The sequence below is a fragment of the Macaca fascicularis genome, chromosome 18, assembly GCF_037993035.2.
Source record: "Macaca fascicularis isolate 582-1 chromosome 18, T2T-MFA8v1.1".
In the NCBI taxonomy this organism is placed as follows: domain Eukaryota; kingdom Metazoa; phylum Chordata; class Mammalia; order Primates; family Cercopithecidae; genus Macaca; species Macaca fascicularis.
Genome location: NC_088392.1, coordinates 80356612 through 80379198, shown reverse-complemented (window position 1 = coordinate 80379198; position 22587 = coordinate 80356612). Strand labels below are relative to the sequence as shown.

Below are 22587 nucleotides of genomic sequence, written 5' to 3'. Positions count from 1 at the left end.
AAATTAAAACACTAGGCGTGGTGGCTTGCACTTGTAATGTCAGCTACTCAGGAGGCTGAGGTGGGAGGATGGCTTCTGCCCAGGGAGGTCAAGGTGGCAGCGAGCCAAGCCTGGGTGACAGAGCTAGACCCTGTCTCAAAAAGAAAAGAAAAAAAGGAGGCTAAAAAAGTAAAGTCCTTTCATTCTCACAAGCAGAAAGTAAAAAAGTCCTTGAAGACCTCCAAAATTTGAGTCCTTCAGTATGAGGGCCCCTCTGAGCCCACTAAAGATTCATATGTGAAAAAAACATACAATAACATTTTGCAGCTTGCTATTTTTGTAGCACTAATAAAGACTTATGAGGGATTATATCTGTTAGAATATTCCTGGATGAGTTTTGCTTCTACGTAAATTTTTTTTTTTTGCTGTTCTGATAGGTTTTTTTTTTTTTTTGCTCTTTTGAGAGATAAAGGAGATGCAAGAAGTATCATACACAAGGTCATTCTTGCGATGGGTTTATTGCAGGAGATGACGGACCAAATGGCTCCGACACATGCACACTGCTCCTGGGCACGCCTGCTGCGTGGTCCCTTCCCATGGCCCCCGGGGCCCTCCACGCCTCCCCTCCAGGGTACCCTGCCCACTGCCCCTACTTCATGTACCACCAGACCCTTTCCTTTCCCGGGCACTGCTCCTGACGGGCGTGACCAGTGCCTACAAGTGCATGTGGCTCAGAACATAAAAACATCTTCAACACTCATCATTGAGCCAAATGAAACCCAGTGTTTGGCTCAAGAGCCCGCAACAGCCTGCATCCCTATCCACACGTGAACCGGCCCTTGACTTGTGACCTGAGGGATGGTCGCTCTTCCTTGTCATCCAGCACCCGCAGCATGTATGTGCCCATATAGACGAGAAACTGTCCCGTCACCTGGGCGGAGTAGGACAGGAACCGCAGCAGGCTCCTGTGACAGAGTGAGATCGGGAGGCTTTAGCTTGGGATCTGGGGCAAGTGAGAAACAGACAGGATGGGGATACTTCACTCCCCCACCAAAAGGCACTCGGAGGAGGCCAGGCTCACATTTAGAGCGTGGCTGTCTGAGCACTGTCAGGGCACACGTGTCCCAAGGCTGGCACAGATGCAGCTGCCACAGCAGTGGGTCTGGCCGGGAGCAGGTCTCTGTGAGCTCCCTGGGGACCCCCTGCTGCTGGCCCAAGACCACCCCAAGAAGCACGGCTCCCACGAGCCAGCTGAAGCATGGCCTGCTTGTTGAGTGGCCGGCAAGCTCTGTGCGGAGCAGATGGCCGCACCTGCACAGGTGTGCTGCGTCCTGGGCTTCGGCTGCTGGGCTGTTCTAGAGACCCTGATACTGAAACCCCTTCCCTTCCTAAGGTAGTAGTGGCTGCTGGGCTGTTCTAGAGACCCTGATACTGAAACCCCTTCCCTTCCTAAGGTAGTAGTGGCTGCTGGGCTGTTCTAGAGACCCTGATACTGAAACCCCTTCCCTTCCTAAGGTAGTAGTGGCTGCTGGGCTGTTCTAGAGACCCTGATACTGAAACCCCTTCCCTTCCTAAGGTAGTAGCAGGACATTCAGTAGTGGCCGAGCCCATGGGGATGTGATAGCCGAGCCTGGGCAGCTGTCTCATCAGGAGGGTCCACTGCTCCCACCACCCACAACAGGGTCCCCGCAGGCGGTGCCTCCAGTGTGGGGCTGTTGTGAGTTCCGTGGCTGCTTGCAGTGTCATCAGATCCATCAGAGAATAAAATTAGTAACAAGAAGGCTGAACTTGTCTTTCAAGAAAGACTTTGTGGCCAGGTGTGGTGGCTCACGTCCATAATCCCAGCATTTTCAGAGGCTGAGGTGGGAGGACTGCTTGAGCCCAGGAGTTGGAAGCAGGAGTAAGCTATGATTGTGCCACTGCACTCCAGCCTGGGGGACAGTGTGAGACCCTGTTTCTTTAAAAAAAGAAAAAGGGCCTGGCACGTGGTTAACGCCTATAATCTCAGCACTTTTGGAGGCGAGGTGGGTGGATCACCTGAGGCCAGGAGTTTGAGACCAGCCTGGCTAACACGGTGAAACTCCGTCTCTACTAAAAATACAAAAGTTAGCTGAGTGTGTGGTGCGTGCCTGTAATCTCAGCTACTCAGGAGGCTGAGCCACGGGAATTGCTTGAATTTGAAAGGAGGAGCTTGTCGTGAGCCAAGATCGCGCCCCTGCACTACAGCCTGGGCAACAGAGTGAGATTCAGTCTCAAGAAAAAAAAAAAAAAAAGAGAGAAGAAAAAGAAAAAAAGATTTTGCTGAGGCGGAATTTTAGGTGAGGTTAGCTTTCTTCATTATACCTATTTCAGCTGTAACTCTCTTGCTTGCCTCACTTTTAAAATCCAAGTGTCAAACTATTTTCTCCTATCCCGGCAAAAAGAAAAAAACGAAGCTCTCCTGGGAGTCAAGACTCCAACACGTGACAGTGACTGTAGTTTAGAGTCAGCCACTGATGGCTCTGAATGGGAAACTGAGGCCACAGAGAAGCCACACACCCTGTCCCACCTCAGGTGGGGCCGGGAGACCCCTGAGAGGAGAGCATTTCCCCTTTGCTGTGCTCAGCGCAGATCAGGGCAGTTGTCAAGGCCACGGGGCACGGAACCAACACCCTCAAAGAGAAACGGGCGGCCCTGCCCAGGGGGATGTGCAGGGGGCACTGGAATGGCAGCAGCTGCAAAACTTTTCAACTCGAAGACCTTTCTACTGCAGTTAGCCGCTCTCCCATCCACTCCCTCCAGAGATTAGTTCTTTAAGGATCAACGATCAATTTACTGGAGTAGAAATAGGTGTATTTAGAGCCTTGGCAATCGTAAAGAGCTTGGAAGCAACCTTCTCATTCTATTTATTTATTTATTTTTGAGAGAGTCTCGCTCTGTCACCCATTCTGGACTGCAGTGGTGGATCTCAGCTCACTGCAACCTCCACCTTCCGGGGTTAAGCGATTCTCCTGCCTCAGCCTCCCAAGTAGCTGGGATTACAGGCACCTGCCACCACGCCCAGCTAATTTTTGTATATTTAGCAGAGACAGGGTTTCACCATGTTGGCCAGGCTGGTCTCGAACTCCTGTCCTCAAGTGATCTGCCAGCCTCGGCCTCCGAAAGTGCTGGGATTATAGGTGTGAGCCACCACACCTGACCAACCTTCTCATTTAAAGATAAAAGCAAGGCTCAGAGAAGTTAAGGAGTCTGTGAAAGGTCACACAGCTGATTCCTTAGAGCAGGGACTGCTGTTGTCTCTCTCAGTCCCAGGCTCAGTGGCAGGGGTGCCACCCGGTTATGGAGCAGGAACACCCAGGAAGGCTCCTTTTGATCACACGGAATTTGTTTGAATAGGTCTGGGGTATGGTTGGATCGGGAATCTCTCTTCTAAAAGTTCTCTCTCCTGGGATGCTGTGCAGCCAGCCTGGCCCTCGTCTTTGGGATGACGGTGCCCTGGCATTATGTGGAGAAGACACATGCCCATGCCGCCTTACTGGTGAGGCTGAAGTTATCAGGGGTACAGGAAGCGTGTGATTTGCCAGGGTCTAGGTGGCCGCTCTATACAAACCTGGCACAACCTCCATGGCTCTGATTTTAGTTGTCATCACCTAGAATTAAGGGCTCTAAAATGAGTGTGGTTTCTTAAAATGAATGTGGTTTCTCTTTATATTTATTATTTAGCTTTTGTTTCTAATGAATAGTTAATGGTCTTTGGAAGAAACAAATCTGTTTTGGCTTGAGACTTCCTGTTGTGTGAAATGAGCTTGTGGGGTAAGAGGTGACCTGCTCCAGACAACATGACTCCAAGTGCCCCTACCAGTGCTAGCCAGCCTGGGAGCCCAGAGGAACAGGGTGGGGACCCGCTGCCCGTGCCGCACCTGTGCAGTCTCCAGACCCCCGGAGGTGACCCCTGGAGTGTGTTACCTCAGCAGGCCCTTGAGTCCCGTGCACTGGATGTCGTAGGACACGGAGTACATCTCATACATGGTGGCCTTCACGTTAAGACAGCCGATGAAGTCCTTGGGGTTCAGCCTGTACAAGTCGAAGGTGACTCTTGCTATTCCCGACCTCTTCGGTGGTGAGCAAGTGGGGATGTGCTTGCTGCCCTGTGACAATGGGGGGAGGGGCAGGTTTCAGGAGCCTTCCTAACCCTCCCACGTCATCACTCCGCTCTTATGCCAGCTTCAGGTTCTCCTGTATGTCTGTTTAAGGTCTGTGAGCAGCTCCGTGGCTAATTGATGGAGAGATGCTTTTGGCAGGACCTATTTGTACACACTGTGACTGTGTTCGATTAGCCACGAGACATCTCTTCCTAATCTGCCTTCAGTTCGGGACGCAGGGTGACTCTGGTGTGGCGTCAGGGCCTGGATTTTAGGACCCCGTTGCTCAGTGGATAGTTGTGCTCTGATGAGTGGTGGGGACCGACATGCCCTGGAGGCCACCATGGTTACCTGGTGACAAGAGAATCTCATCTCATCACCATAACACAGTGATGGTAATGGAGAAGCAGGCAGCATTGGTTCAATTTTACAGGGGCTACTGGGTGGAAAGTACCAGAATCATATGGCTGAAGTGAGGGGGGAGTGGGCACCTTCCCAGAGCACCCCTGTGTTTTAATAATCCCCGGGATGACAGCAAACTCCATGGGACAGCCCAAAGCCATGCAGCAGACCCCCTGGGTGGGAGAAGACCCCCCGGGTGGAGGGAGACCCCCTGGGTGGGAGGAGACCCCCTGGGTGGAGGGAGACCCCCTGGGTGGGAGGAGACCCCCTGGGTAGGAGGAGACAGTCTCTGCACATCCCCAGGTTTATAAATAGCACCGGAATAGAATTTTCCCCACAAAATGCTTTAAAAATATGAGAGCAAAGCCACCCCCAGTACAAATGCCAGGCCAGGAGAGGTTCTTCCTGAGTGGCTTGTGCCACATACAGATCTTGCAGCACTCAGGATTCGGGTCTCGTGACCCAAATTCAGGTCTTGTGAGCCTTTGGGGTTGGGAGCCGCTGAAGCTGTGAATGGTAAATTCACTAATGACAGTGACCTCATGAATAGGAACTTAAAACGTAAACGCCCTTAAAATTATCCAAACCCTCCTCACTGTGGCCAGCTTTCTTTATTCCCATTCCACCATACAGACAAACCCACCTGTGGTTCCAGCTGCAGCCTCTAATTCGGATCATACGGAATTTGTTTGAATAGATCTGGGGTATGTGTGGACTGGGAATCTGTCTCCCAAAAGCTCTCTCTCCTGTGACACTTTAAAAATATAAGAGAGCAGGCCGGGCGCGGTGGCTCAAGCCTGTAATCCCAGCACTTTGGGAGGCCGAGATGGGCGGATCACGAGGTCAGGAGATCGAGACCTTCCTGGCTAACACAGTGAAACCCCGTCTCTACTAAAAATAATACAAAAAACTAGCCGGGCGAGGTGGCGGGCGCCTGTAGTCCCAGCTACTTGGGAGGCTGAGGCAGGAGAATGGCGTGAACCCGGGAGGCGGAGCTTGCAGTGAGCCCAGAACGCGCCACTGCACTCCAGCCTGGGCGACTGAGCGAGACTCCGTCTCAAAAAAAAAAAAAATATATATATATATATATGTATATATATATATATAAAAAAGAGAGCAAAGCTGCCCCAAGGTACAAATGCCAGGCATTTGTCTTTGACTTGAATTTGTCTTTCAAGAAAGATTTTGTGGCCAGGCGCAGCGGCTCATGCCTGTAGTCTCAGCACTTTGGGAGGCTGGGGCAGGAGGACCCCTCGAACAGGCCAGGAGGTTGAGGCTGCAGTGAGCTATGATTGCGCTACTGCCCTCCGGACTGGATGACAGAGCCAGACCTTGTCAAAAAAAAAAAAAAAAAAAAAAGAAGGAAAAAGAAAGTAAGATTTTGTGAGGTGGACTCTTGGGTGAGGTTGACTTCCTCATCTCTTTCTAAGCAGTTGTAGCTCCCTCTTCTCACTTTAAAAATCAACGCTGGGCCGGGCGCGGTGGCTCAAGCCTGTAATCCCAGCACTTTGGGAGGCCGAGACGGGCGGATCACGAGGTCAGGAGATCGAGACCATCCTGGCTAACACCTTGAAACCCCGTCTCTACTAAAAAATACAAAAAACTAGCCGGGCGAGGTGGCGGCGCCTGTAGTCCCAGCTACTCGGGAGGCTGAGTCAGGAGAATGGCGTAAACCCGGGGGGCGGAGCTTGCAGTGAGCTGAGATCCGGCCACTGCACTCCAGCCTGGGCGACAGAAGGAGACTCTGCCTCAAAAAAACAAAACAAAACAAAACAAAAACAAACAAAAAAACAAAAAATCAACGCTGAAGCTGGGCGCAGTGGCTCACGCCTGTAATCCCAGCACTTTGGGGAGGCGGAGACGAGCGGATGACCTGAGGTCAGGAGTTTGAGACCAGCCTGGCCAACATGGCCAAACCCCGTCTCTACTAAAAATACAAAAATTAGTCGGGCATGGTGGTGCACACCTGTAATCCCAGCTACTCAGAAAGTTGAGGCAGGAGAATCACTTGAACCAGGGAGGTAGAGGTTTCAGTGAACCGAGATCACGTCACTGCACTCCCGCCTGGGCGACAGAATGAGGCTCCATCTCAAAACAAACGAACAAACAAACAAAAAAACCCAAACAAACAAACAAAAAACCCACCACCACCACCACCACCAGAAAAACAAAAACAAAAACAAAAAACCCTCCCCCCCACAAAAAAAAAAAAAAAAAAAATCGGCCGGGCGCGGTGGCTCAAGCCTGTAATCCTAGCACTTTGGGAGGCCGAGACCGGCGGATCACGAGGTCAGGAGATCGAGACCATCCTGGCTAACCCAGTGAAACCCCGTCTCTACTAAAAAATACAAAAAACTAGCCGGGCGAGGCGGCGGGCGCCTGTAGTCCCAGCTGCTCGGGAGGCTGAGGCAGGAGAATGGCGTGAACCCGGGAGGCGGAGCTTGCAGTGAGCTGAGATCCGGCCACTGCACTCCAGCCTGGGAGACAGAGCGAGACTCCGTCTCAAAAAAAAAAAAAAAAAAAAAAAAAAAATCAAAGCTGAGGCTGTTTTCTCTCGGCGGCCTCTTGGGGGCGCCAGCGAGCTCTCAGCCGGGAAACGCGTTTGGGAAGCTCAGACCAGCCTGGCCAACACGGTGAAACCCCATCTCTACTGAAAATACAAAAATTAGCCGGGCGTGGTGGCAGCGCCTGTAATCCCAGCTACTTGGGAGGCTGAGGCAGGAGAATCGCTTGAACCTGGGAGGCGGAGGTTGCAGTGAGCTGAGATCGCACCACTACACTCCAGCCTTGGTGACAGAGCAAGACTATCTTAAAAAAAAAAAAAAAGAAAAAAAAAAGAAAAAATGTGAGTTCAGTTAATCTGTATTGGGTTATTACTTTTAATGAATTAATACCTATTTTAAAATTTCTGAATTTTAATTTCTTTCAAAAAATATGCTCATTAGTAACTTCCAAACAATTTAAATTTTGAATATCGGCTGGGCGTGGTGGCTCACACCTGTAATCCCAGCACTGTGGGAGGCAGAGGTGGTGGATCGCTAGAGCTCAGGAGCTTAAAACCAGCAGTTTGAAGCCAGCCTGGCCAGCATGGCAAAACTCTGTCTCTACAAAAAGATACAAAAATCAGCCAGGCACGGTGGCACATGCCTGTAGTCCCAGCTACTTGGGAGGCTGAGGTGGGAGGATTACTTGAGCCCAGGAGGTCCAGGTAGCAGGGAGCTGAGATTGTGCCGCTGCACTCCAGCCTGGGCGACAGAGCAAGACTGTCTCAAAACAAAAAGCAAACACATTAAAAACAAAACAAAACAAAACAAAAACCACTGGGGGCAGTGGCTCACGCCTATAATCTCAGCATTTTGGGAGGCCGAGGCAGGTGGATCACCTAAGGTCAGGAGTTCGAGACCAGCCTGGCCAACATGACAAAACCCCATCTCTACTAAAAATGAAAAAAAAAAAAAAAAAAAAAGCTGGGCATGGTGGCAGGTGCTTGTCAGGAGGTTGGGGCAGGAGGATCCCTTGAAGCCAGCAGGCGGAGGTTGCAGTGAGTCAAGATCATGCCATTGCATTCCAGCCTGGGCAACAGAGCGAGACTCCGTCTCAAAAAACAAACAAACAAACAAAAAACAATTTTGACTGCTGGGAATATCTATATCTATCTATAGCTTATAGTTTCTCGCCCTTGACACTGCTGACACTGGAGGCTGGAGAAGTCTTTGCTGTTGGGGTTGTCCTGTGCATTGTAGGATGTTTGGCAGCGTCTCTGGTCTCTACCCACTAGATGCAATAGTCTAACATGTCTTCAGACATTAACAAATGTCCCCCAAGGGACAAAGTCTCTGGAGTTCAGAACCTCTGACTGGCAGATGTCTATAGAGTTTACTGATACAAGCTGGGTGTGGTGGCTCACGCCTGTAATCCCAGCACTTTGGGAGGTTGAGGCGGGTGGATCCCTTGAGGTCAGAAGTTCAAGATCAGCCAGGGAAACATGGTGAAACTCTGTCTCTACTAAAAATACAAAAACTAGCCGGGCGTGGTGGTGGCTTGCCTGTGATCCCAGCTACTTGGGAGGCTGAGGCACAAGAATTGCTTGAGCCCAGGAGGCAGAGGTTGCAGTGAGCCGAGATCATGCCAAAGGCCGTTTGGTGTCCTCATTAATTTTTAGGAGCATAAAGAGGTCCTGAGATAAAGTTTGAGGACGCCTTGTTTACTGTATTATCCTGTGATCTTTTGCTCAGCATAGCTGATGTGTATCCACATGGATGCCTGTAGCTGAACTTCACACATTTCCACAGCTGAAGAGCATTCTGTTCAGGGACCACATTATAGTTTATTTGTGCCTATTTACTTAGAAGTACGCTGTTGGGCACACGTGTGTACTGCAGGGGTACATGATTTGTTTCCAGTGTTTGCTCTCACCACTTGCACTACTGCCGTGGACGCTCTGACACACACCTGCTGATGTGGCGGTGTCGGAGTCTCAGGTTCATGCCCAGGAAAGCTGCTGCTGGGTCATGGTCTGTGCCTCACTCTCTGAGATGAAGCATATTGTTGTATTAAGTGGCTGTTGGCGGTAGTAGAGGAGTGTGTTGCCCTATATCTTTTTTTTTTTTTTTTTTTTTTGAGACGGAGTCTTGCTCTGTCACCCAGGCTGGAGTGCAGTGGCCGGATCTCAGCTCACTGCAAGCTCCTCCTCTCGGGTTCGCGCAATTCTCCTGCCTCAGCCTCCCGAGTAGCTGGGACTACAGGCACCCGCCACTTCGCCCGGCTAGTTTTTTGTATTTTTTTAGTAGAGACGGGGTTTCACCGTATTAGCCAGGATGGTCTCGATCTCCTGACCTCATGATCCGCCCGTCTCGGCCTCCCAAAGTGCTGGGATTACAGGCTTGAGCCACCGCGCCCGGCCGCCCTATATCTTAAAAATAAAAAAAAAATCAAGAATCTGGCAATACCACATCTAATGGTGTAAAAATGGTATCATTGTTTATTGTGGTGATGCCTGTCTCTGTCTCTTGCTCCCTCCTTTTTTTTTTTTTATCTTGAAACTTGCTCTGTCGCCCAGGCTGGAATGCAGGGGCTTGATCACAGCTTACTGCCACCTCAAACTCCTGGGCTGGAGCAATCCTCTTGCCGCAGCTCCCAAGTAGCTGGGACTACAGGTGCACACCACCACGCCTGGCCAATTTTTTTTCATTTTTAGTAGAGACAAAGTCTTGCTATGTTGCCCAGGCTGGTCTCGAACTCCTGGGCTCAAGCAGTCCTCCCACCTTGGCCTCCCAAAGTGCTGGGATTGCAGGTGTGAGCCACCGTGTGTGGCTTCTTTAGCTCATTTTTAAATTGGATTACTTGTTGTTTTCATAATTTATTTATATGAGTTATTTACATTTACTGAATACTAATCTTTTATCAGGTTATGTTGAAAACACCTTCTCCCCATTTCATGGCTTATTTTACTTCCTTTATAGTGTCTTTTGATGGACAACATTCTTAAATGAATTGATTTCTTTTTTTAAAAAAATGACTTGTGCATTGTGTTGGCCTGGTGTGGTGGCACACACCTGTAGTTCCAGCTACTTGGGGGGCTGAGGCAGAATAATCACCTGAACTCAGGAGGCGGAGGTTGCAGTGAGCCGAGATTGCGCCACTGCACTCCAGCCTGGGCAACAGAGTGAGACTCCGTCCCAAAAAAAAGAAAAAAAAAAAAAAAGAGAGAAAGAGACTTGCGCATTGTGTCTTGTTTTAAAAAAATCCTTCCCTACCTGAGGATGCCAAAAAGGAAGAGATTAGATTTCAGTCTGGTCTCTAACATCCTTCGTGTTCCCCACCTCTACTGCTTTGTGTTACATCACAGGCAACATCTTTCAGATCTTTTAACGTTACCTTCAGCTCTGTCTAACTTGAGTCTCCATTTACTTGATTTTAGTTGTTATATTTTTCATTTCCAAAAATTCTATTTGATTATTTCAAATCTGTGTAGTCAGTTCTTATTATCTCTTGTTCCTTTTTAATTTACTTTTATTTTTTGACAGGGTCTCCCTCTGTCCCTGGGGCTGGAGTGCAACGGTGCAATCATGATTTTCTGCAGCCTCAGCCTCCCAGGTGCAAGTGATTCTCCCGTCTCAGCCTCCTAAGTAGCTGGAACTACAAGCATGCACACTATGCCAGGCTAATATTTGTATTTTTTGGTAGAGATGGAGTTTTGCCATGTTGCTCAGGCTGGTTTTTTCTTATTTTTTATTTTTTTGGAGATAGGGTCTTGCTCTGTCTCTCAGGCTGGAGTGCAGTGGTGCGATCATAGTTCATTGCAGCATCCACCTCCCAGGCTCAAGTGATCCTCCCGCCTCAGCCTCCTGCGTAGCTAGGACTTCAGGTGTGTACCACCTTGTCCAGCTAATTCTTAAATTTTTTTTTTTTTTTTTGGTAGAGATTGGGGTTTTGCTATGTTGCCTAGGCTGGTCTTCAATTCCGGGCTATTCTTACTTTTTAATGCTTCTTTGAGCATTTTATTTATTTATTTATTTATCTAGTCAGTCAAATTTAGCCTTAGGTGAGCATTTTCAGTACACTAATTTCTTTTTTTTTTTTTTTTTTTTTTTTGAGACGGAGTCTCACGCTGTTGCCCAGGCTGGAGTGCAGTGGCGCGATCTCGGCTCACTGCAAGCTCCGCCTCCCGGGTTCCCGCCATTCTCCTGCCTCAGCCTCCTGAGTAGCTGGGACTACAGGCGCCCGCCACCGCGCCCGGCTAATTTTTTTGTATTTTTAGTAGAGACGGGGTTTCACTGTGGTCTCGATCTCCTGACCTTGTGATCCGCCCGCCTCGGCCTCCCAAAGTGCTGGGATTACAGGCTTGAGCCACCGCGCCCGGCCTTCAGTACACTAATTTCATACGCTGTATCTGATGATTCCAACATCTGCCGTCCTGGCAGGCCTGACTTTATTGCTTCTGCTTACTCTTTTTTTTTTTTTTTTTTTTGAGATGGAGTCTCGTTCTGTCACCCAGGCTGGAGTGCAGTGGCCGGATCTCAGCTCACTGCAAGCTCTGCCTCCCGGGTTTACGCCATTCTCCTGCCTCAGCCTCCCAAGTAGCTGGGACTACAGGCGCCCGCCACCTCGCCCGGCTAGTTTTTTGTATTTTCTTTTTTAGTAGAGACAGGGTTTCACCGTGTTAGCCAGGATGGTCTCGATCTCCTGACCTCGTGATCCGCCCGTCTCGGCCTCCCAAAGTGCTGGGATTACAGGCTTGAGCCTCCACACCCGGCCTTTTTTTTTTTTTGAGACAGAGTCAGGCTCTGTCGCCCAGGCTGGAGTGCAGTGGCCGGATCTCAGCTCACTGCAACCTCTGCCTCCTGGGTTTACGCCATTCTCCTGCCTCAGCCTCCCGAATAGCTGGGATTACAGGCGCCCGCCACCTCACCTGGCTAGTTTTTTGTATTTTTTAGTAGAGGCAGAGTTTCACTGTGTTAGCCAGGATGGTCTCGATCTCCTGACCTCGTGATCCGCCCGTCTCGGCCTCCCAAAGTGCTGGGATTACAGGCTTGAGCCACTGCGCCCGGCGCTTCTGCTTACTCTCATGAATGTGGCGCCTGAGTCCTTACGTTCAGTGTTTTGACTGTGAACTTGCATTGTGAGAACGTTAGGAATGAAAACTCTTTGAGGCCAGGATGGACGTTCATCCCAAGGGAACTGCCTGAGCTCCTGCTAGTTACCTGGGGCACTTCCACCCTGGAAATGGGGCTGCAGCAAAGAGAATCCAATGAGCAAACCCCTCCATTGATGCTGCTCCCCCAGATCTCTGAAAACCGAACTCTCAGCTTAGGGGTTTGGGACTCAGCAATGCCTGAACCCTCATGAGGGCAGCTTGGGGCCGAAATTCCCAGGAGAGAGCTCTAAGATCCCGGGCTTTACGCAGACCCTCGAATCTCACCCCCGACTTTGTGTCAGCTGGAGGCTGTCTCTGTACTCCCAGCATCTGTCCCTGAGGTCACTGGGTGCTCACAGGTGGGGGAACCCCAGAGGAGACGCCCGGGGAGCTGCCAGCTTCAGTGTGCGCGTTCCTCTCTGGATGCTGGCCTCACAAAATTTTAAGCACTGAGGATTTCTCTTTCTTGGAGATCAGTTTATTATATGAAGATATATTTTGATATTGTGCTTTACATTTTTAGGCATTTTATACAGAGAACGTTTTTTGAGCCATATTATCTATAGTTTTCCCAGAGACCGAAGTCTTCATTCTGTCTCTTTACTTTTCTAAATCTCCATACTCACACATGTGCACGCATGCACACACACCCCTCTCCCTAACTTCCTTGACGGTGTTAATTTTCCAGCCTTCTAAGAACAGAGATGATGAAGAGTTGCCAAGTCAATTCTGTGCATTTTACAGGATCTGTAGCTACTCACTGGCCAAAACCTGTTCCTTGGAATTATTTGCTTTATGTCAAATAGTCTCAGTTCACAGAGAGACTAAGTTTCCTAGAAACACTTGTAAGAATTCCTTTGAGGGCAGTGGATCCAGTTGTTAGGTGATTACAAAGTGCATATTTAGAAAGTGGACAAGTTGGCCGGGCGCAGTGGCTCACGCCTGTAATCCCAGCACTTTGGGAGGCCGAGGTGGGCGGATCATGAGGTCAGGAGATCGAGACCATCCTGGCTAACACCGTGAAACCCCACCTCTAGTAAAAATACAAAAAATTAGCTGGGCGAGGTGGCGGGTGCCTGTAGTCCCAGCTACTTAGGAGGCTGAGGCAGGAGAATGGCATGAACCTGGGATGCGGAACTTGCAGTGAGCCGAGATCGCGCCACTGCACTCCATCCAGCCTGGGCAACAGAGCGAGACTCCGTCTCAAAAAAAAAAAAAAAAAAAAAAAGGCCGGGCGCGGTGGCTCAAGCCTGTAATCCCAGCACTTTGGGAGGCCGAGACGGGTGGATCACGAAGTCAGGAGATCGAGACCATCCTGGCTAACACGGTGAAACCCCGTCTCTACTAAAACTACAAAAAACTAGCCGGGCGAGGTGGCGGCGCCTGTAGTCCCAGCTACTCGGGAGGCTGAGGCAGGAGAATGGCGTGAACCCGGGAGGCGGAGCTTGCAGTGAGCTGAGATCCGGCCACTGCACTCCAGCCTGGGCGACAGAGCCAGACTCCGTCTCAAAAAAAAAAAAAAAAAAAAGAATGTGGACAAGTCAGCAGCCAAGTAGGGCGTGAACTTTTGTAGGTACAAAGTCTACCGAGTAGCTGTTTGGGTGACAGTGTTTTTGCTTACCAGCATCCACTTCTGTCCTTTCTCCAAGATCATGAAATGCGTGTTGTCTCCCAAGGTCTGAAAGAACTCTTCTGTGTCCACCACGGTGCCATCTTCCTCCAGCACCAGAGTGACCAGTCCAGTGGTGATGACCAGGGCATCCAGAGTCTAGGTGGGCAACGCATCAGAGAAATGGAGTGAAGCCAGATATTTCCATGTGACCATCCAATGACATTTATTAAGTTACAGTTTTCAGAACTGTTGGCTGATTCTGACAAAATTTTAATGGTAAAGGTAACCTTGACTTGTGTCTATGACTCAGTCTTTGCTCGGAAGCAGGGAAGTGAAGAATGCTCTTTTTAAGATGCGGACCCACTATGCCGCCGAGGCTGGAGTGCAGTGACTGTTCACAGACACAACCATAGTGCATCACAGCCTCGAACTCCTGGGCTCAAGCAATCTTCCTGCCACAGCCTCCGGAGTGGCTGGGGCTACGGGTACATGCCACTGAATGCGGCCAGGAAGTTAAGATTTTTAATGGATCTGTCTTCTTAAGATACATGAGATAATGATTACATTAAATAATATTAGTAATTTCTAAGATTACCTATTTATTTAGATGAATAAAAACAAAACTCCTGCATGTTTGCTGCTGTAAGAGCCACAGCGTCATGTGCATAGCTGAGCATCTCTCTTGCTTCAGAGACTGTGTGTCGGATGCTTGTTTCTCATTTCCATGGGTGCCTGAGTCTGAGTTACGCTTCCCTGAGAGGCTAGGGTTCTTCCTTATTTGGTGGTCTAGGACACTGTTCTAGATTCCGGCCTTTACAACTAAACCCAGACTTCCAAAGCCGGCTCCATCCCTGCATCCTCCCTTGTCAAAGAAACAAAGTGACATTCTCCATTAGTGACTGTTTTAAGGTTTTTGTCTCTGTACCTCAATGTTTTATGGTACAGAGATGTAATGTTCCCCTTGATCATTTATACCTAACCTTTACTCTCAGAGTCTCTGAGGCCAAGAGAAGGTCTGATGAGTTTAAGTTGTTGTTTCTCCTTCTTTCTTTTCCTCCCCTTTTAAAACCAGCTTTATTGATATATAATTCACATGTCATACGATCCACTCATTTAAAGTATACAGAGCCTTGGTTTTGGTATGCTCAGAGTTGGACCACTGTCACCACAATCAATTTTACGGCACTTTCACCACCACTGCCAAGAGAGAAACTGGCAGGCACTTGGGAGGCTGAGGTGGGAGGATCACTTACGCCCAGGAGTTTGAGGCCAGCCTGGGCAGTATGGCAAGACCCTGTCTCAAAAACAGAAAAAGAAAAAGAAACTCCAGAACCACCAGCAGTCATTCCCAATTTCTCTCCCCGTTTCCTCCTGGTGAGATGCAGCTTTTCTTGACCTTTCTGTGCTGGCCCTGGCTTAGAGCCCAAGACCATGGCCCTACGTGAGTGCAGGGCGCCCCCCTGTGGACTGGGGGAGAGGTGCGTGCTCTGCGGCACCTTGCTGATGAGCCCAAGACCATGGCCCCGCGTGAGTGCAGGGCGCCCCGCTGTGGACTGGGGGAGAAGTGCCTGCAGCACCTTGCTGATGAGCCCAAGACCATGGCCTCGCGTGAGTGCAGGGCGCCCCGCTGTGGACTGGGGGAGAGGTGCGTGCTCTGCGGCACCTTGCTGATGAGCCCAAGACCATGGCCTCGCGTGAGTGCAGGGCGCCCCCCTGTGGACTGGGGGAGAGGTGCGGGCTCTGCGGCACCTTGCTGATGAGCCCAAGACCATGGCCCCGTGTGAGTGCAGGGCGCCCCCCTGTGGACTGCGGGAGAGGTGCGGGCTCTGCGGCACCTTGCTGATGAGCTCCTGCAGGCTGCTTGCCATCACCCCACGCCGGCTGCTCCTGTCATGGTTGGAGACCCGGAATGGGCGAGCTGGGTGCGTGAGCGGGCTGAGCAGGACTCGCTTAGTCTGTGATCCCATAAATGTCAGGGGCCTGAAAATGGAGGTGAAAAGTAAAACTTTTTAAAAAGAGTCTCTCATGAGAAGTGTGAAAGTACATAAAAATAATGCTTTTTTTTTTTTTTTTTTTTTTTTTTTTTTTGAGACGGAGTCTCGCTCTGCCGCCCAGGCTGGAGTGCAGTGGCCGGATCTCAGCTCACTGCAAGCTCCGCCTCCCGGGTCCACGCCATTCTCCTGCCTCAGCCTCCCGAGTAGCTGGGACTACAGGCGCCCGCCACCTCGCCCGGCTAGTTTTTTGTATTTTTTAGTAGAGACGGGGTTTCACCGTGTTAGCCAGGATGGTCTCGATCTCCTGACATCGTGATCCGCCCATCTCGGCCTCCCAAAGTGCTGGGATTACAGGCTTGAGCCACCGCGCCCGGCTAAAAATAATGCATTTTTAATATTTGCATCTAAAATAAAGCAATTCAGTGGTTGGGATTACTAAAAATTATATATACACATGTACACATAATTCCAAAAACACAACCATCTTTATTCCTATTTTACTAGAACATCCAAAGTCCTTGCCGAAACTCTTTGAGAAGGAATGGTTAGGGCATTCAACTCCAACAAGAAATAAGACTTATATTCTGCAAATATGCATGGGTTTTAGAGATTTAAAAAATCCAAAAGAATGATTTCTAGTGACCATGAAGCAGTTACACAGAGTTAGCAAGGCCCTCAGACACGTGCATACAGCTACCTGTTTATACAGTAAGGGTGAGCCAGAAATCAATTCAAAAGTGTGATATTGGTCACTATAGCAATCAATGAAGTTTCTGAAATCAACTTAGGATGAACCAAGAACAGCAGAACCACTCTCAGAACTGTGGCTGGAATCACAAGAAAGAAAAGACCAACAGGGCTTACATCACAGGACACTTTGGAGTAAGTCCTCATTTATCAAAAAATTAATTCAAACATTTACCTTTTTTTTTTTTTTCCTTTTAGATACAGGGTCTTGCTCTGTTGCCCAGGCTGGAGTGCAGTGGTGTGATCTCAACTCACTGCAGCCTTGACATCCTGGGCTCAAGCAATCCTCCTCCCTCAGCCTCCTGAGTAGCTGGGACTACAGGTGCAAGCCATCATGTTCGTCTGAGTTTTGTATTTTTGTAGAGACAGGGCCTTACTTTGTTGCCCAGGCTGGTCTTGAACTCCTGGGCTCAAGGAGTCCTCCCTCCTGCCTCAGCCTCCCAGATGAAACTTTTGATAGCAATGCAAAACCTGTTGGGCATGGTGGCTCACGCCTGTAATTCCAGTACTTTGGGAGGCCGAGGCAAGAAGATAGCTTGAACCCAGGAGTTCGAGACCAGCCTGGGCAACATAGTGAGACCCTGTCTTTATAAAAAAATAAAAATAAAAAAATTATCTGGGTGTGGTGGTGCACCTATACTCTCATCTACTCGGGAAGCTGAGGTGAGAGGATTGCTTAGCCCTGATGAACCTAGAAGGTCAAGACTGCAGTGACCCAAGGTCGCACAACTGTACTCCAGCCAGGATGACATAGTGAGACTCCAAATGAAAAAACAAAAAAAGAAAAGCAAAGCAAAACTGCCTTCAACACATGATTACACTGCATGCTTTTATTTTTTATTTTTATTTTTTATTTTTTTTGAGACGGAGTCTCGCTCTGTCATCCAGGCTGGAGTACAGTGGCCGGATCTCAGCTCACTGCAAGCTCCACCTCCCAGGTATATGCCATTCTCCTGCCTCAGCCTCCCGAGTAGCTGGGACTACAGGCGCCCGCCACCTCGCCCGGCTTAGAGACGGGGTTTCACCGTGTTAGCCAGGATGGTCTCGATCTCCTGACCTCGTGATCCACCCGTCTCGGCCTCCCAAAGTGCTGGGATTACAGGCTTGAGCCGCCGGGCCCGGCCACAATTTGTTTTCAATAAGGCAAGCCGGAGGGAAATGTGCTGGGTTGGGGTCCGGACCTGTCAGAATGACCTACACACCATTGCCAGGGGCCCACCAAGTCAATCAGAGCCTTGCCCAGCCGGGCTGTGCCCCAACACGGCCCCAGGACTGGCACACAGCTTCTGAACTGTCACCTCGATTAAGAGACTGACGCAGGGTTCTCAGTTACACAATGCCATGAACAACACTGCTGTGCTGACACCACGGGGAATTCTCGCACACTCTCACCCCTGGTGACTGGGGGGAGAGGGCGGCGAGGACCGGCCGTGTTACATTTCACATTCAGAACCCAGGAGTCACCTCCACCTCATCACAGCAGCTGAGACTTAAATGAGCTGAAGTCCCCACAAGGAGAGAGAGAGAAAGGCCCGAGGGCCACTGGATGCCAAACCTTCGTGTGTGAGAGCTAGCGACTTGCGTTAGCACCGCTTGGGATCCACCTTACAGACAGTGAAACCTAGGCCTGGTGAAAGCAGGAAGGGAGTCGTCAGGGCAGCAAAGGCTAGACCAGAGTCTGAGCCCAGCTCTAGCTTCCACCCAGCACCTGGCCAGAAGAGGCGGCTCCCGCAGGAGAGAAGGGCCCGGCCTCAGCAGGAAGAAACACCCTCTCTTTGCCCCCAAAGAAGGAGGTCAACGCAGTCTTGCACAAGGCTTCTAGCATCTGTCTCATGGGGTCTGGCGGTGCATTTCCTACTTTCACGCAGAACCTATCAGCACACTATCTATTTACTGAGTTAAAGATGCCAGGCCAAAATCAGAGAAATGAGAGAACACGGTCCATGTCTTCCAATGCTAGATGCAGCCCCAGTGATTAAAGGCGCAGCTTTGACCTAGTTAGCCCTGGCCCTGCATTTCCTCATTGGACGAACATGCTCACGCCTTCGTAAGCACCTGTGCTCCAGTGACCTGGCCCAAATGATTAATTCCAAGTTCCTGCGGTCTTTACCTGTCTGACAAGATAAGAGCTGGCAACCATTTCTGGTTCTCCCTGCCTTCACCTGCCCTCAAGATCGCCATTGTCAGTGAAAAAACACCTATTGTTCTCACCTGTAGCATTTCCCAACCAAGAGCTGGGTCATTGCTGGAGGAAAGGCTGGTGGGGGCACTGAGGACAGGAAATTTACTCCCACCTTCTTGTCAAAGAGGAAGGCGAGTGATTTCTGAGTCAAATTATGTAAAATCAAGACCATCTCATATGTAACACAGAAAGTGGTTAAATGAGATGTTCTGCACGCCAGGCCTACAGGTACCGAATCTGTTGCTACGTGAACAAGCCACCGTCTCCACCCAACTCACCTCCAGCCCGCTGAGTAGAGTCATCTCTATCACTGGCCATCAGCACCGTGCCTAAAAGCAGGGCCACTGAGCAGCCCTAGGATCCTGCGTTTAGACACACCACATGTGAGAACCGCCGCTCCCAATTCCTGTGAAAGTGGGGACAGACAACCGCAGGAAACAGAAAGGGAAATAACCTCTAACAGGGAAGATACAAGGAAACTGGTTGTTTAAGGAAATAGGCTGTTTCAGAGAAATCCAGAGAGGAAAAGTCAGACTTCACAGAACGCTGTGAAACGGCCTGTCTTCCAGAAACGGGCAGGAAGGGAAGGTTTTGTATTCCGCCCTGAGGGAGGCGAGGCACCGCCAACTTCCAAAAGTGTGTGAAATACACCAACAAGCCACAGACTGACAGTAGACCTGAAATCTTCTCCAGTAAAACAACCCTGAGCTGTACAGAGAATTAAAAAGCTTTCTTTATATGCCACCTATGGAGGAAAAGGGCCCAGGATTAAGGTCTTCCTCAAAGCAAATGTTTTGGTGTCATGGGTGAGGGGCAGCAGTACAGGTAAGATGGTGCCCGGGAATATTCGGGGGGCAGTGATGGCTAAGGGAACCCTGCGTCTCATCATTAGGAAGAAAAGGAGAAGGAAGGGAGGGCTGGGAAACTGCTCCACAGGCCTGGAGAAGAGTCCCTGAGCTGTAGGGACAGCATCAGAGGGTGGTGGGGTCAATGGCAGGAGGCAGAGAAGCGAGTGCTGCCTCGATGAGGCTTCCTGCTGCCCGGCTGCCCTAGGGCTCTTGGATGTGACATACACAGGTGGGAGCGCACCTGTCCCCCAGATGAACTCGCCCCGACAAGACTGCCTGGCTCATGGCTCAGTTCTTCGCAAGCTCCCTAAAAAAGCTTGACGTTATCAAGTTTTCAATACATGACCATGAAGTCTTTGAACACTTTGCAGCTTCATTAAAATAAGAATTTAGATTCAAGAAGCAGAAAGATGAGATTCACTTACAGCAAACTTAATTCCTTAGTAATGTCTCTAAGAAGACTGTGGTGAAATTTGTACTGAAATAGCAGCACCAAACCTAGAGTTCCTTGTTCAAGGAAAGGAAAGATGTACTGGATGGCTATGAAAGCAGCCATTTCACACGAGGTTTATAACAGGTATCAGCTTCATAACAACTTCAGCGTTTGGCAGGAATGTTTTCACTGGCAGGACACACGAACAGAGCAGACTTTGTCTGTGACCGTCAACCTGCGCGTGGACCTCCTTGATGTCTGGAGCTTTGCTGTGAGACCTCAGGCTGCTTTCCTCAGGACCAAGGCCCCTAATGATTCCAGCTGACTAACAAATTGTTGGGTTAAGGTTTCACCACTGACTACAAGTACCTGATTTTTAGAAATTGTGCACATTGATTAAGTTATTTCCTTGGCAAAATGTAGTTACTGATAAAGACAGAGTTATGATATCCTGGACCTGGTTTAAATTAAGGAACCCTGACAGGAGGCAGAAGTCCAGCAAGAGCACAATTAGCAAATGTGTTAGGACCTGGCCTCTGGCTCTTTTGCCCGGACAGGGTTTTTTGAGAAGGGCAGGGAAGAAAAAGCGTCTTCCCTTCAACAAGAATTACAGATTGTTTTCTTCCAGTTTAGTTTGGAAACAGGTAGATTTCACAGAATGACAGTAGTTCAGCCTGGAAGCAGGTGGATTTCAAAGAACTGCAACAACAGTTCATCCCTAACAGGTGAAGTCATTCAATCCTGGGAGGAGCCAAGCTAGAAGGAACGTGTCCTAGGAGACTCAGGGTTTCCCATTGTTTCATTTGTTAACAGCTCATAAGCAAGTCACTTCCACTTCACACTTGACCTCACGGAGACCCCATACAGATGCATTTTGGATTTTGATGAGTTGTTGTAATTGTCAGAGGCAGGGAGAGGATCAGCCTGAATCCTGCTCAGAGGCCACCCAGGATTGGTTAGCGCAGAGTCAGCCCACACCTCCTTCCCTCATGCACCGGGGGAACATCGGTGTGTTGTGAATTCACTGGATGGTCGCATCCAAACTGCTAAGTCCTCACCTCCTGGAAGTGGGACTGTGGGCTGGATGGTGCTGGAAGAACGCAAAAGAAACAGGGCCCTGACCTTTAGGCCTAAGCGTGTTAACGACCGCACACGAAGCAGGTATTTCTCAGCTCCCCCTGCCAGCGCCCAGACTTGTACCGTGGGCTTGTTTTAAAAGAGAAACATGCTTCTAACCTGCAGTGTCTACAACTCCCATTTAAGAACCCGGGATGGGAAGCTCATAGATCGCGTTTTGTAGCCGGAACGCTCCCTTTCACCCGTGTGGTCTCTCTGCCCGCCACGCGTAGCACACAGTGGGATCCGGCGCCGCCGGACGCCTGCACCTTCAAGCCCGCAAGCGGTTCTCTATCCTTTTTTCAGGTACTTGATCTTCAGAGAAACACGATCTCCCTTTCAGACCTATACTTTACAGTTGCTGCCACGCAACGACTTAGGATTTTACCAAGAATTGGCTTGGGTCTGCTGGGATATGAAGATTAACCCAAGCACGAAAATAGCCTATGCTGCCTGTTCGACCACGAGCGGGTGCGAAGCGCAGGGAAGACTCCGCAGGGTCCACCTGCCCCTTGTCCCCCTGCTCCCCTGCAGCGTCTCTGCCCTTGGACCCGGAGGCAGGAGGAGCTCTTCTCCCAGCACCACCAACCTGGCGGGCTCCGCCGGCCGGTCGGGGGCTCCCCTCGGAGACCAGAGCCCGCGCTTCCAGGAGGGGCCAAGCCCCGGCCACTCCCGCGCCCAGCTCCCGCTGCGATTTCCAGGACCCCCAGAAGTCCGCTCCCCTCGCACCGTGGAGGCTTTGCTCGGGGTTCCTGGGACCGGACCCTCTTCTGCGCCCGCGACTGCAGCAGCGGCCAGAGATGCAGCCACTCGTCAGCTGTCACCCGGTCTGCAGACGCCCGCGCACCTCGCGAGAGCCACCCCTGGCACCTGCGCCCAGCTGCAAGAGGGTGAGGAGGCGCGGGACGGGCTTGGGCTCTGCCCGCGGGCGCGGCTGGACGGCCTGGGCACCGGCGGGGCGGATGGGTGTGTGCGCGGGGTCGTGGAGCGCAAGAGAATGCGGGGAGCGGGGGGATGAGCGGAGCGGGGTACCGCACGAGAGGCGCACAGGGGAATGTGAGGCACTGAACGCAGGGCGACTGGAAGCGCACGGGAACGCGGGGCTCAGGGGACGCGGGGGCACTCGCCTGATGAGGGCTCCTGCATAGTCCCGGGCGGCCTCCATGGCGCGGATCCCCTCGCCGGCCTGGAGGCCTCGCTGCCTGCACCGTCTCTTAAAGTGCGGCGGCCCCGCCCTCGCCCGCCCGCCCGCCAGCCCGGCGAATGCCTGACAGGCGCAGGGCAGGACGTTGGCACCGGCTCTCCACCGCCCAGGCTCGCGGCTTCGCGCTCTGGAAGCCCGCGGTGGTCCCTGGCTCCTGCCGCCTGGAGCCGCGTGTCCTTCGCTGCCTCGGGCGGTACCGAGGACCTTGGAAGCCCAGATGCTCCGCGGGTCTCGTGTGGTCACGGGTCAGCCTGTTTGGTTTGCACTTCTAGGGGTCGGGGCAGTTGGGGTCATCACCTACCCCGGCAGCATC

At 50.8% G+C, this 22587-nt stretch overlaps 1 protein-coding gene across 2 annotated transcripts; it reads right to left on the bottom strand.

Annotated features, from left to right (window-relative positions):
* Positions 1-481: 481 nt before the first annotated feature.
* On the bottom strand, positions 482-22258 carry CIDEA (cell death inducing DFFA like effector a). 2 transcript variants are annotated; one of them, XM_065534261.2, is made up of 5 exons: positions 21800-22258; positions 15586-15730; positions 13760-13906; positions 3925-4106; positions 482-944 (listed from the first exon to the last, which is right to left on the bottom strand). In XM_065534261.2, the coding sequence occupies exons 2-5, from the start codon at positions 15715-15717 to the stop codon at positions 797-799; spliced, it is 609 nt and encodes a 202-aa protein (XP_065390333.1). In that variant the 5' UTR covers positions 15718-15730; positions 21800-22258; the 3' UTR covers positions 482-796. The 2 variants fall into 2 exon arrangements, with proteins under 2 accessions (XP_065390333.1, XP_065390332.1); XM_065534260.2 differs by having other exon boundaries at positions 22198-22258.
* Positions 22259-22587: the final 329 nt, after the last annotated feature.

Coding starts and splice junctions, on each gene's coding strand:
- CIDEA (XM_065534260.2), bottom strand. CDS start 22,235: ATGGAGGCCGCCCGGGACTATGCAGGAGCCCTCATCAG. Junction 13,907..15,585: donor TGCAGGAGCTCATCAGCAAG/GTGCCGCAGAGC, acceptor TTGCCCACCTAG/ACTCTGGATGCCCTGGTCAT. Junction 945..3,924: donor GGACTCAAGGGCCTGCTGAG/GTAACACACTCC, acceptor ACTCTGTCACAG/GAGCCTGCTGCGGTTCCTGT.